Source organism: Opisthocomus hoazin, chromosome 7 (assembly GCF_030867145.1).
Source record: "Opisthocomus hoazin isolate bOpiHoa1 chromosome 7, bOpiHoa1.hap1, whole genome shotgun sequence".
In the NCBI taxonomy this organism is placed as follows: domain Eukaryota; kingdom Metazoa; phylum Chordata; class Aves; order Opisthocomiformes; family Opisthocomidae; genus Opisthocomus; species Opisthocomus hoazin.
This window is the reverse complement of record NC_134420.1, coordinates 32,250,448-32,263,321: the sequence shown is the minus strand read 5'-3', so window position 1 is coordinate 32,263,321 and position 12,874 is coordinate 32,250,448. Positions and strand designations below refer to the sequence as shown.

Genomic DNA, 12,874 nt, shown 5'->3' with positions numbered 1-12,874 from the left:
TAGAAATAGCTGATTTTGATACAGTTTCTCATTCTGCTACTTTGCTATCTGTGCAGTAAGTACAGACATTGTCTTCTATCCGTCAGGATTAGAGAAGTTTAAATGAAGATGTGACTTATATAAAAATGTTGTCCCAAGAAGTTTCTGTTTCTGAGCCAGATAATTCTATGAATATTTGCTTTCTATTCCATGCAGACAAGTTATACTGAGACAAAATGAAGCTGAAAAAGAGCTTTCTCTGGAAGTTGAAGTAATACTGTAAACAGTCAGACAGGTGAGCTTTGTGATAAGCTAGACACCAGGTAGTCCTAGTACAATTTAGGCACCAAGAAATTAAAACAAATTCGTGTTCACATTTGCAGTATTTTTACTTTTTCACACATGCTTTTCAAAGTTTATCTTTCGTGTTTGCCTAGTATTAGAATTTGTATTTTAAAAAAATGTAAATCAGTGGCCTTAAAAGTTTATACTGTATTTTCTCAGGATACATTCTATCAGTCTTGAGTCTTTCTGGCATTTTGGCTTGCAAATATTTAGCTTAAAATCTTTGGCATCTCCGGCTTGTGGAGATACCGAACTTCTGGACTACATATAACAGGAAGAATGCTGCAGACAGTAAAACCAGGTTGAGAAACAATGAATTGATTAGTCTTTAGTACAATGCCTGCTTCTTACAAGGGATAAGAAGCCTAAAATCATAAAGAGAGAAAGGAAAAAGATTTGAATTCTTGGGTTATAATTACATATGACAGATCTCTTGTCTCCATTTCTGAATCCCACACAGTGATGTGTTTGTTTTTCCATTATCTGCTCAGGATATAGCCTTAGATCAAAGACGTTTAAGGGTCATGAAATCTCAAGGGGGCCGGTGTGACAGCAGTGGACCAAAAGAAGCATCTTGTGTATATGATTTCATAATCTTCTCTAGACCACTATATTGTCCCTGTCTGTCACTGAAGGATTATTTTTCACATTTTGAAATTCCAAAATTCATGACAATTGATTGGTGACAGACGGAGTTGCTGTTCTTGTGTCTGATTACATAGTCACTGTTTTTTATTCTGTGATGAGGACATAGCACTCTATCCTCTGCACTTGCATGATTGTGACTTGATTATTGCAGTACATCATGTGTTTGTGTGAAGGATGCATACATCCTCTGCTCTTCTGCTCAGTTTTTCTCAAATGTAAATGTTTCATTATTGAGACACCAGAAAACTTAAATATGAGGGTCTCTGCCAGCTAAGAGGAACCATCAGTTAGAAACATACTACAGTATATCCCGGCAACTGCATGTGCCTTTACGCCAACATGCTGACTTTTAGCTACATTAAGAAATCTGTATGATTCAGGCCTTGACTGGTACTTTGCCCGCGCTAAAGCAGCAGGCAGAGCCAGCTCTGGTATTTCAGACATCAGTGCTAATGTGAAAACATTTAAGGACTGCAGCAGGCCTCATACAACAATTAATGTTGGGGAAGGGAGGGAGAAAAATTGGATGCATAGTTCTGAGCTCAGCGTGAGCCATATCTTAACAAGGTTAAGATGCTTCATACCTTAGGTTAAGTGATACCTCATTTCCCTGCCAGGCAAGGTCTCCTTGTTCTCGCAGGGTTTGTGCAGCTGGGAGAACAGCAGCCCTTTAACAGAAGAGGAGCAGGTTAAACTCTCACCCTTGTGCAAAGCAAGAGTTCTAGTTTCTGCTGGGTTTTAGAAGCCAAGAGCAGCTCCTGACATCATGGGAAGAGTGCAGAGCTGCCACACTGGATGGCAAGGTTAGGAGAAGGTTGCAACTGCTGCCTCTCATACAGGTGGGACTCTTCTGTGAACCAGGACCAGAGGTATGCAGGAGGGCTGGGTCTCCACTGGTGCCAGCCATGGGGTATTGTCTCCGACAAAGACAAAAGCCTGCTGTTGGGAGCAGCTCCAGCCTTGGGCTCAGCAGCAACTGGAAAGGCAGGAGGCAACAACTCCTGAGCAACCCCCACCCAGCTTCATGGTTCTTGCAGGAGCGCAGCACCAGCAGCAGCTCTGCTCAGCTGCAGAAGCTGTTCTGAGCCCAGGTGCCTCCCCTGCCACCCCAGGTGGTGGTATGGGCTTGCCTAAAATACAGGCTGCTGAAATTATGTGCAGATGTCATTCATAGCATTCAAAAATGAACTCACAAAGTCAAAGGAAGCCACTTCCCATCAGCTCATAACTTTGAAATACAGTTTATCTTATCCACATTTTGTGTGAAAAATGTAAAAAGTCCATGTCTGAGATGATAGACCTCTAGATTCCCCTGAGAATCAGTAGTCATAAAAAGAGATTTTTCAGAGTGTGATGCATGTCCTGTGGTAATGTCTACCTTAGGATGACTCCAGAAATGCCGAACAGCTGTCAGATGTAAACACCTATTTTAAAGCCATCTGGAATTAGGTATAATGAGTCTCAACCCTCAGACAGCTAATGCTCAGTCTAGTTTCTTTCTCATATTTGTTCTGGTTGGGAAGGGCAAAGCAGGATGAGAGGACTCTGTTTTTTCATGGATGGAGTATCTTATTCCCCTGGCTAAACTTCTACATGTGGAAATAATTTTGAACATGCAGTTGAATGCTCTGTGTTTTCAAATGGACTTATTTTTCAAAATTAGCAGAAATCCAGTTGTTAAACATCTGGAAACACTAAAAGGTGGAGGACAATATTAACAGTACTGAAAGGGCTATGCAGCTAGCCTGAGTTATCAGTCAAATAATAAACCTCTGCAGACACTGGCATCACATTACACTGAGAGTATCCATGTTGTGTTGATCAATATTTGAAGTTCTGCTTTTTGGAAACGTGTTTCAGGCACAGTATCATGTGCACAGTCCTATTCCTTGAAAGTGTTCAGAGTCCCATGATGGATGTGTGTATGAGGAAGCAATGATCTGAAGGACACTATTCTTGTGGCCTTGCATATACCTGTCTTGCTCCTGTGAGCAGAGATAAAATTTCCCTGCTGAAACCAGGGTTACTGTGGCCATATACATGAAAGGGGTTTTTCCATACAGCTGTGGGAGTTTTTAATTAATTGATACCCAACCAAGACTTCTGCTAATTCTGGTGAAAAGTCAGTCTGAGTAGAAGAAGTTACGTTACTAATAAAAACTACAAAACATACAGCTTGTGAAAATTATCCAACAGTAGCAGTGGCACCCCCAGCCCCCACACAGCCGCGCAGACGTCGGTGGAGGTGCTGCAGCCCCAGTGCCTAGAGGAGGCAAAGGAAGGAAGCAATTAGAGCGGCTGCTTTTCTGGCATGGAGCCCAAGTTTTCTGAGAACAAGGAAATGCTTCAGAGACATGGCCAAACACAGGAGCTGACCGCGCTCAGCCCAGGCAGCAGGCCACGTCCCACAGCAGTGGGAGATAGGCTTCAGCAGGCTGGGGCAGGGCTTGGCCAAATGATGTTCACAGCCTGAAGCACCCTGATTATAACTGTAAAAAACTTGAGGATGCACATTCTCTGAGACCTGACTCTCAAGCTGGGCCCTTCTTCACACACCACCAGCTCTAGATACACCGTCAGCAGCAGAGCATTTTCATTCTTTTGATTTGGTGCCTGGCTACCATGTAGTTAAATTGGCACCTAGAGATGAAGAAAGGAGTGCCCTGGTGACATCCTGTGAGTGATATAATCTCAGCAGAATGCTTCTCCTGGGCCAGGAATGCAGAGGGACCTTAGTCAAGGCAGGGAAGCTATCTTTGCCAGGAAAGGCTGCTGTGCCAGTAGATGACACAGAAACGGACAGAGGCATTATAATTGGATGACTGCAGGAAAAATGTGTGGGTGGAGAGGAAGCTCTTTTCATAGTTCTCATAGATAACACAATTTTTTTCAGGTTGGTCTGTAGAAATGGCCTTTTCCAGCCATTCAAAAAGTAAATTGATTGCCCTCAAGTTTTTTTTAAATCTCGTCTGATCTTTGCAGGATGACTTGTGGAATAGCATGCAGTGCAGTTGCACTGAAATAGGTAATGGTACCAGCACACTGTGGCACATAATTTTCTCTGCTTCCTCATCACAATTTTTCATCCAGCATGACAAAGGCCACCTCCTCATGAGACCAGCTGGAAGGCATTCCACATTTCACGTAGAAAAGCAACAGCTGAGCACCTATTTGGAGGACAGCTGCTTTTTGATGATGACATAGTTTTTTTCACAGACACTGAATATATATTTCAGGATCTCTGCATTATTTTTCGGTTAGTTTATGATTGCTTTGGAATAAATACCAACTTAAAAAGGGCAACAATCAAGACTGAGAATGTGTTGGCTACCCCTGGGGGTTCAAGAGTAAATTCTCCTCTCTGGATCGGTGCTGTCAGGTGACTGCTCTTTGTTTTGGGAAGACAGCTATAATATTCTGCTAACTGATAGAACACCTACAGTAAAACAAGAAGCTATCACTGAAAACCAAATTATGTATTGACCCAGCACACATTTGACTGTACTTTTGTAGAATTGTGATACTGGGGAGGACAGCAGTATGCACAGTGGTGTGGTGAATGTCTGCACCATTGATATTGTAAGATGAAAGAGGTTGCTAGCAATAGGCCATGCTGGAAGAGTCTGTTAGATGAAGAAGCCTAGAGGCTGAAGAAAGGTACTGAGAGAAAAGTAAGTATAAAAGGTAAAGAAGAATAGCCATCTTCTGGTCTCATGGACTCCTGTCTCATTAAGCAGCACTGTCATTTTGGAGCTCCATGGTCACTTGTGACGTGACAGGACATATTATACAGTTAAACTAGTGAAGTAATTTACAGCAGCGCTTCTCAAGATGGATGCATGCCACACATAGCAACATCTGAATAGAAGCATGACTTTAAAGAGGGCTGGGATAGACCTACAGAGGCACAAATCTGCCAGGAATGCAGACAGCCTGTATCCCCAGAGCGCTCATGACAGAGAAATTTCTGTTTTCAAATTCTTGCTCACCTGTGTGGGAGAAATTTGGAATCATTCACACAACAGATGAATCCTTTACTTCCACCAACACAGTAACTTGGTGCCAAGTAACATACCATGCTACTCTTTTTTTGTGGGTAGCGGTGGAAAATTGGAAGAGACTGTGAGGTCTGCTCTATGCTGGATGGAGCTGTTGTTTGGAAAATCCCAGTAAAACTTCGATTCCCTAGGAGTACAAAGAAGCTAGCAGTGTACACCCTGCTCATGCACTGGCATTGCAGCGTGCTATATTGCATGCAGCTGTGCTATACACATGTGCACATGAAGCAAGCATGAGCTGAAGACAAGCCGACAGATTGACGATCAGTGAAACAGTCATAGAGTGACTACATCAGTCTTGATTTTATCAAAAGCAAAGCTACAATGTGACGGCACTGAATGGTTGTTGTAGTATGTCCTTGTTAGCCCCAGGGTAGGATGCTGCTTGGAGTCTTCAACCACTCAAGGCTGTGGTAGAAACCTCTCAGTATGCGGAACATCACGACATAGCAGCAGCCTTTTTTTTTGTTAAAGCGCTCACAATAGGTTATAGGTAAACAGAGTAACAGAACTTCTATTCTTTGCTTTATGCATGCATAGCTGCTATTTTCATTTTTTGTATAACTAGACCCTAGTACATCATTTTAAGGTGGTCACTGTTGCTATTTTTAAATACATTTCTTTTGTTTAATATGTTACAGGAGTTAATTAGAATAGCAAATCCTCCTGGGAGCAGCAGAACTAGCGAGACCTGATCACCGGGAAATTTCTGCTCTCCCTGTTGTCTTTGTTACCTTCACTGGCAGGTGCCAGGGCTGCCACGATGGCGAACGCCTGGCTGCTGCCTCTTCCTTCAGTAACTGGCTGGTGGCAACTGCCTCTCCCCCCGTGCAAGCACAGGTCCTGATCTCCGTAGCTTCTATGAAGCCAGTGATTTTTTTTGTGAAACTTAGTAAGTATTCTTGTGAAACCTGCATCTCTGAGAATCAATTTCCCCTTGCCAGATGGGGACATTTGGCTAACGCATTACAGAATGGTAGGGGTTGGAAGGGACCTCTGTGGGTCATCTAGTCCAACCCTCCTGTCGAAGCAGGGTCACCTACAGTAGGTTGCAGAGGACCTTGTCCAGGCAGGTCTTGAATATCTCCAGAGAAGGAGATTCCACAATCTCCCTGGGCAGCGTGTTCCAGTGCTCCGTCACCCTCAGAGGGAAGAAATTCTTCCTCATGTTCAGACAGAACTTCCTGTGCTTCAGTTTGTGCCCATTGCCCCTTGTCCTGTCACTGGGCACTACTGAAAAGAGTCTGGCCCCATCCTCCTGACACCCACCCTTCAGATATTTGTAAGTATATATTAGGTCCCCTCGCAGCCTTCTCTTCTTCAGGCTGAACAAGCCCAGCTCGCTCAGCCTCTCCTCGTAGGAGAGATGTTCCAGTCCCCTCATCATCCTCGTAGCCCTCCGCTGGACTCTCTCCAGTAGCTCCTCATCTTTCTTGAACTGGGGAGCCCAGAACTGGACAGAGTACTCCAGATGAGGCCTCACTGGGGCAGTGTAGAGGGGAAGGAGAGCCTCCCTCGACCTGCTGGCCACACTCCTCCTAATGCACCCCAGAATGCCATTGGCCTTCTTGGCAGCCAGGGCACACTGCTGGCTCATGGTTAACCTGTCGTCCACCAGGACACCCAGGTCCCTCTCCACACAGCTGCTCTCCAGCAGGTCCACCCCCAGCCTGTACTGATGCATGGGGTTGTTCCTCCCCAGGTGCAGGACCCTGCATTTGCCCTTGTTGAACCTCATCAGGTTCCTCTCTGCCCAACTTTCCAGCCTATCCAGGTCACACTGAATGGCAGCACAGCCTTTCAGTGTATCTACCACTCCTCCCAGTTTTGTGTCATCAGCAGACTTGCTGAGGGTACATTCTAACTCTTCATCCAGGTCATTGATGAAGAAGTTAAACAACGCTGGGCCCAGAACTAACCCCTGAGGGACACCACTAGTTACCAGCCTCCAACTAGACTCAGCGCCGCTGATGACAACCCTCTGAGTTCTGCCTTTCAGCCAGTTCTCAATCCACCGCACCGACCACTCATCCATCCCATACTTCCTGATCTTCCCTAGGAGGATATTATGGGAGACTGTGTCGAAAGCCTTTCTGAAGTCTAGGTAGACAACATCCACGGCTCTCCCTTCATCTACCCAGCCAGTCGTGTCATCGTAGAAAGCTATCAGATTGGTCAGGCATGATTTCCCCTTGGTGAATCCATGCTGACTACTCCTGATAACCTTCTTTTCCTCCACTTGCTTGTTGATGAGCTCCAGGATAAGCTGCTCCATCACCTTTCCCGGGATGGAGGTGAGGCTGACCGGCCTGTAGTTCCCTGGGTCCTCCTTCTTGCCCTTTTTGAAATTGGAATGACATTGGCCTTTCTCCAGTCCTTGGGCACCTCTCCTGTCCTCCAGGACCTCTCAAAGATGATGGAGAGGGGCTCAGCAATGACATCCGCCAGCTCCCTCAGCACTCGTGGGTGCATTCCATCGGATTTGTGGATGTCCAGATCGCTTAAGCGATCCCTCACACAGTCCTCCTTGACCAAGGGAAAGTCATCTTCTCTGTGGGCTTCTTCTCTTACCTCTGGGGCCTGGGATTCCTGAGGGCCTGCCTTGGCACCGAAGACTGAAGCAAAGAAGGCATTCAGTAGCTCTGCCTTCTCTGTGTCCTCCGTCACCAGGACACCCGCCTCATTCAGCAGCTGCCCCACATTGTCCCTAGCCTTCCTTTTGCTGCTGATGTAGTTGAAGAAGCCCTTCTTGTTGTTTTTGACATCCCTTGCCAGCTTCAATTCCAGGTGGGCCTTGGCCTTCCTCGTCGCGTCCCTGGACGCTCTGACCACATTCCTGTACTCTTGCCAAGTGGCCTGCCCCTCTTTCCACATTCCATGGACCTTCCTCTTCCACCTTATCTCCGCTAGAAGCTCCTTGTTTAACCATGCAGGTCTCCTGCCTCCTTTGCTCGATTTCTTTCTCAGGGGGATGCACTGCTCCTGAGCATGGAGGAAGTGACGTTTAAAGAGAGACCAGCACTCTTGGAACCCCCTGCCTTCGAGAGCCCTGGCCCATGGGATTCCTCCCAGTAGCTCCTTGAAGATGCCAAAGTTAGCCCTCCTGAGGTCCAAGGTTTTGATCCTGCTTATTGCCCTGCTTCCTCTACGCAGGACCCTGAACTTGACCAGTTCATGGTCACTGCAGCCGAGTCTACCTCCAGCCTTCACATCCTCCACCAGTCCCTCCTTATTTGTTAATACAAGGTCCAGCAGAGCACCTTTCCTTGTTGGTTCCTCCACCACTTGCATCAGAAAGTTATCATCGAAAGCATTAGAAAGTCATTACATGAGAACTGGGAGACAGGTGATCAGATGGCAAACACTGTGTAATAATCATTAAAAAACCCAAGCCACCGCACTTCCCTAATGTCTCCTATCTAAGAATCTCAAACTGCTTTGCAAATATTGAATCAACTGGTTCTCACTCAAGCAATGCCATCTGCCTGAGAAAGTGTAGCTGGAGCTGATCCAGGAGCTGGCAGCACCTTGAGCAATCTCTGAAGATAAATGGCTGCAAGAATTGCCCTGTGCTTATGCAGATCCTACCGATCAATGAGTTTCTGCCTTCTAGGGCATATGCTGAGGTGCCCAAGCTCATTCTTAACACGTGAGTGTGGTGATCCACCTTTGGTAATTACCCACATGAGAAGAAGGGTTAATTAACTGGGTGGAGATCTATATTAATATGCTTATACTGTTTCTGAAATGTGAACCAGTGTACTTGCATGGGGTAGTTCTGAAGACATACTCCTCCATCAGTTGTTTGCAAATTTTGCAGCTTCTGTTAGGTTTTTCTCTTTTGAGAATACTTGAAATAGAAGGTGAATGGATTGCTGAGGGTGAATTTCATGAAGAAGTACTAAATAGGGAAGAAAATAAAGAATTCTTGAGGCACATACAGGAGGGGTGAAAGCAGGAACCCTTTTAAAGATCGCAGCAAAAACATTTCAATGTAACACAATGTGTTAGGAGAAAGAAGAAAGGATTTTAAACACACATTGAAAAAGCAATGTGTTGTGACAAAGGAGGCTTAATTGTCTTCCCATCTGATAATAAGGTCCTTTTTGCTCTGATCCCTTAAAAAAAAATTGGCAACTGTACATGTATTGTTTTAAGTGAGTTTCTTCCAGCTTCTCTTTAACTACCTTAACATCTATTTTGTCTGCTTGTTTATAGCTGTTCTAGGAAGCCTCTGAAGTGCTATTGAAATAGAAGGATGCTCCTAAATGAGAGGAAATCAGTTGATAAAAATAGCTGTTGTCAAAAAGAATGATTTGGAGGGCTCTGCTGTAAGCACTTATGCAGGTAGAAGTGTTTCTGGGATTTTGAGGAAATGACCGTGTGTCACAGCCACAGGAAATGCTGATTTATTTATTGGCTTTGTCAGAGTAGACTTTTGCAGATAGGACTGAGCCAGAGACAGCTTTATGGAATGAGCCAGCAGGAAATCACTGTCCTTAGAAGAAGGAAATCACATTATCCTCTAATAATAACTAGGAAGAGGTCCCTGCAGTCACAAAATCTGGAGAGACTTGTTTTAGAGAAGGTTATGGCTGAGACATTCAAAGGGACCAAAGGAAGTTAAGCACTTTCAATCTTAAGAGTTTTTTGAGAGAGGTATTGTTCTTTATGTTTCCCCAAAGGCAACCCATACCCAATTCCTTACTGCCTAAATCCTCTGGAAACAATTCTTAGCTATTGGTTTATCTCATAGTTGTGATATGCAAAAGCTCACATTATTGTTACTATTTTTCCCATACAACTGTAGAGGGGAAAAAGAGAAGTCTATGCAAAAACACCTCTCTTTGGGTTGTACTTTGGGTTTATCCCGTGAGAGTCAGTGACAACAGCTGTTCTCCACAGCACTCTTTTCAATGTAATGGGACCTCATGGGTGGTTACTAAGGGGATTGACTGTAACTTTAAGACTGCCAGTATTTTGACAACCCCACCATGGTGCTCACCAGTGCATTTACTCTGTTCCAGAGACTTATTGTTGTTATGTTGTAGAGCCAAACTCTGCAATTTTAGAGCAAGGGGGTTTGCAAGCATATCACAGACAGTATCATTTGACAGGAATTTACCCCCTTCTTTTCTGCTATGATGAGTCATGAAGACTCTAAGAGTAGCACAGCAAAAAGACAGTGAAAGGTCGGAGCAATCCCAAGCACAAATACAGACTGGGCGGAGAAAGGATCCCATATTTGATGGATGGAGGCTGTATCCTGGGCTGCATCCAAAGCAGCATGGCCAGCAGGTGAGGGAGGAGATTCTAGCCCTCTGCTCTGCTCTGGTGAGACCCCACCTGGAGTCCTGTGTCCAGCTCTGGAGCCCTCAGCACAGGAAAGGCATGGACCTGTTGGAGTGGGTCCAGAGGAGGGTTGGAACACCTCTCCTGTGAAGAAAGGCCGAGAGAGCTGGGGCTGTTCAGCCTGGAGAAGAGAAGGCTCCTGGGAGACCTTGTTACAGCCTGCCAGTACCTGAAAGGGGCCTACAAGAAAGCTGGAGAGGGACTTTTTATGAGGGCATGTAGTGATAGGATAAGGGGTAATGGCTTCAAGCTGAAAGAGGGTAGATTTAGATTAGATAGAAGGAAGAAATTCTTCACTGTGAGGGTGGTGAGGCACTGGCACAGGTTGCCCAGAGAAGCTGTGGCTGCCCCTTCCCTGGCAGTGTTCAAGGCCAGGTTGGATGGGACTTTGAGCAACCTGGTCTGGTGGAAGGTGTCCTTGCCCACGGCAGGGGGGTTGGAACTAAGTGATCTATAAGGTCCTTTCCAACTCAAACCATTCTATGATTCTATGAAATGTATGAAATGTTAAAATAAGACTTCTTTAACAGCAGAAACTTATGTTGCAGATTTTCATCAACACAATAGTGAGATAGTTGGCATAATTTTTCCCAGCTCTGTTATTGTTTTGTAGCACCCTGTTAGTTTGCGTGTTTGATACTTTTTCCCACTGAAGGCTTATTAATACTCTCTTTTGTACCATTCTTCTCCAGATAGAATCCTCTCCCTGCTACCTGCTGACCGTAAGGATCATCCGGATGAGAAATCTCCAGCGAGTGGACACCTGTAAGTACCTCCATTCTTAGTATCTCAGGGTACAAATGACAAATTTTATTTTATAATTGTACAGGAACCTTTTCCAAGTGTTTCTGAACCCAGTGTTTGTGTAAACTAATTGTCATAAAGCAAGTCAGTCCTTGCTGCTTGCTGCTGTTTCATTGAATGTTGTTCCTGTGCTTTATGGTTGGTTTTAAGACTTGAAGCTGATTTTGAGGATAAGAACTTTTTCCCAAAGAAAGGAGAGTTTCGGACATGAGTAGATGAAAAAGACAACATCCCATGTTTTCAAAAGCAAGGGGTAGTTTTGCCTTTGGGTTGTAGCACCTTGGGAACTGTGGCTGGTGGGAGAAAACTTTCTCATTGCTTCCAACCTTGGTTCTGACACAGATGAAATCAACAAGAAAAATCTTTCTAAAATCATTACCACCAGGCTAATGCCACTATCAATTACCCTGAAATGACTGCCAAAAAGGGTGCTGACTGAGAGCTGGACGCCTTCTCCCTACTAACGCTCGTGCAGCAGTCTTGCAGTTGTGCAAGCGTGTGAGTCACATGGCAGGAAAGAGGTGGGGAGAGAGTGAGCAGGAAAGAAAAATATCACCGTTTAGTTAAAGGACACAGACTATCCACATGCGCAGTGAGGAGAGGCATTTCACACAAGGAAGGAGGTCTCCCTTGTGTCACAGCCCTGAGTGAGGCACCCACGAGCCGTATCTTAGGTCACATCATTGGGTTGCGCTCTCTGCACCTGCACTTCCCTCCCGGTCCATGGCTGTGGCACATGTGTGATGATGCAACGACACAGAAAGGTTTCGTCAAGGACTCATTTCAGATCTTTTGCGTGTTAGGTGGCAAGACAAAATCACAAATAACTAGGTTGTAGAAAGAGATTGTGCAAGCAGAACTGAAGCAATATTTTGCGTTAAATACACAGCGGACTAGTTCTCCTGCATCTACTCATATAATTAAAGATAGTTTGATATGTTTTGTATCTCAAAGTACAGTTAAGATACAACAATGGTGAATCACATCAGTAGATCAGAGTACTTTGCCAGCCAACCAGCCAACAGTCATTGATCTACAATGATAAACGTAAGGTCAGGCAGTAGTCATACAGATTGAGTTTAAAAACCTTTTAAAATCAGTATTATTACTTCTGGGATCTCCAAATTTATTTAAATACCTATTTTTGCAGTTTCAAAATTCTTCAAAGCATTATCATCTGCATAGAATTTCCCGGATAAAAAAAAAAAAAAAAAGAAAAAGCAAATAGCAAACACTTCTACAGAATCAAATCAATGCTCATAACAGTCTCGGAGGGGGATGTATTCAGTAGGTCCACTGCGAGAGCCTCTGGCATTTGTGGAAATGGAGTAGCAAAAGAAGCTATAGAAAGGCACCCACTATGATGACAGATCTGAAACAGCTTTTACATCCAGAGACTATACAGGTTACAGGCCTTAAGAGCGGAAGGGAAATTATTGAGAAGGACATGGAATCTGGCTGCACAATACGAATAGGAGGAAGAAGGTGAATAAGGAGTCATTTTTCACTAATTTTCACAAGGTGAGAATAAAGGAGCACTCAATAAAATTACCATACAGGAAGTTTAAAATGAATGAAAGCAATGTCCATGTAACTGTGGAACTCATTGTCACAGGAATGTATGGCTGCTAAAATATATCTGTTCAAAAAGAAATTAGTCATGGACCAAAAGTCTAGCAAGGGTTATT

At 44.5% G+C, this 12,874-nt stretch overlaps 1 protein-coding gene across 1 annotated transcript in view; it reads left to right on the top strand.

Moving 5' to 3' along the window:
- LOC104328179 (cytosolic phospholipase A2 epsilon-like) overlaps positions 1 to 12,874 on the top strand; it is a 37,347-nt gene that overhangs the window by 1,975 nt on the left and 22,498 nt on the right. Inside the window, exon 3 of the mRNA XM_009933166.2 lies at positions 11,075 to 11,147. Within this exon, the coding sequence (XP_009931468.2) occupies positions 11,075 to 11,147 (73 nt within the window). The remainder of the gene's footprint in view (positions 1 to 11,074; positions 11,148 to 12,874) is intronic.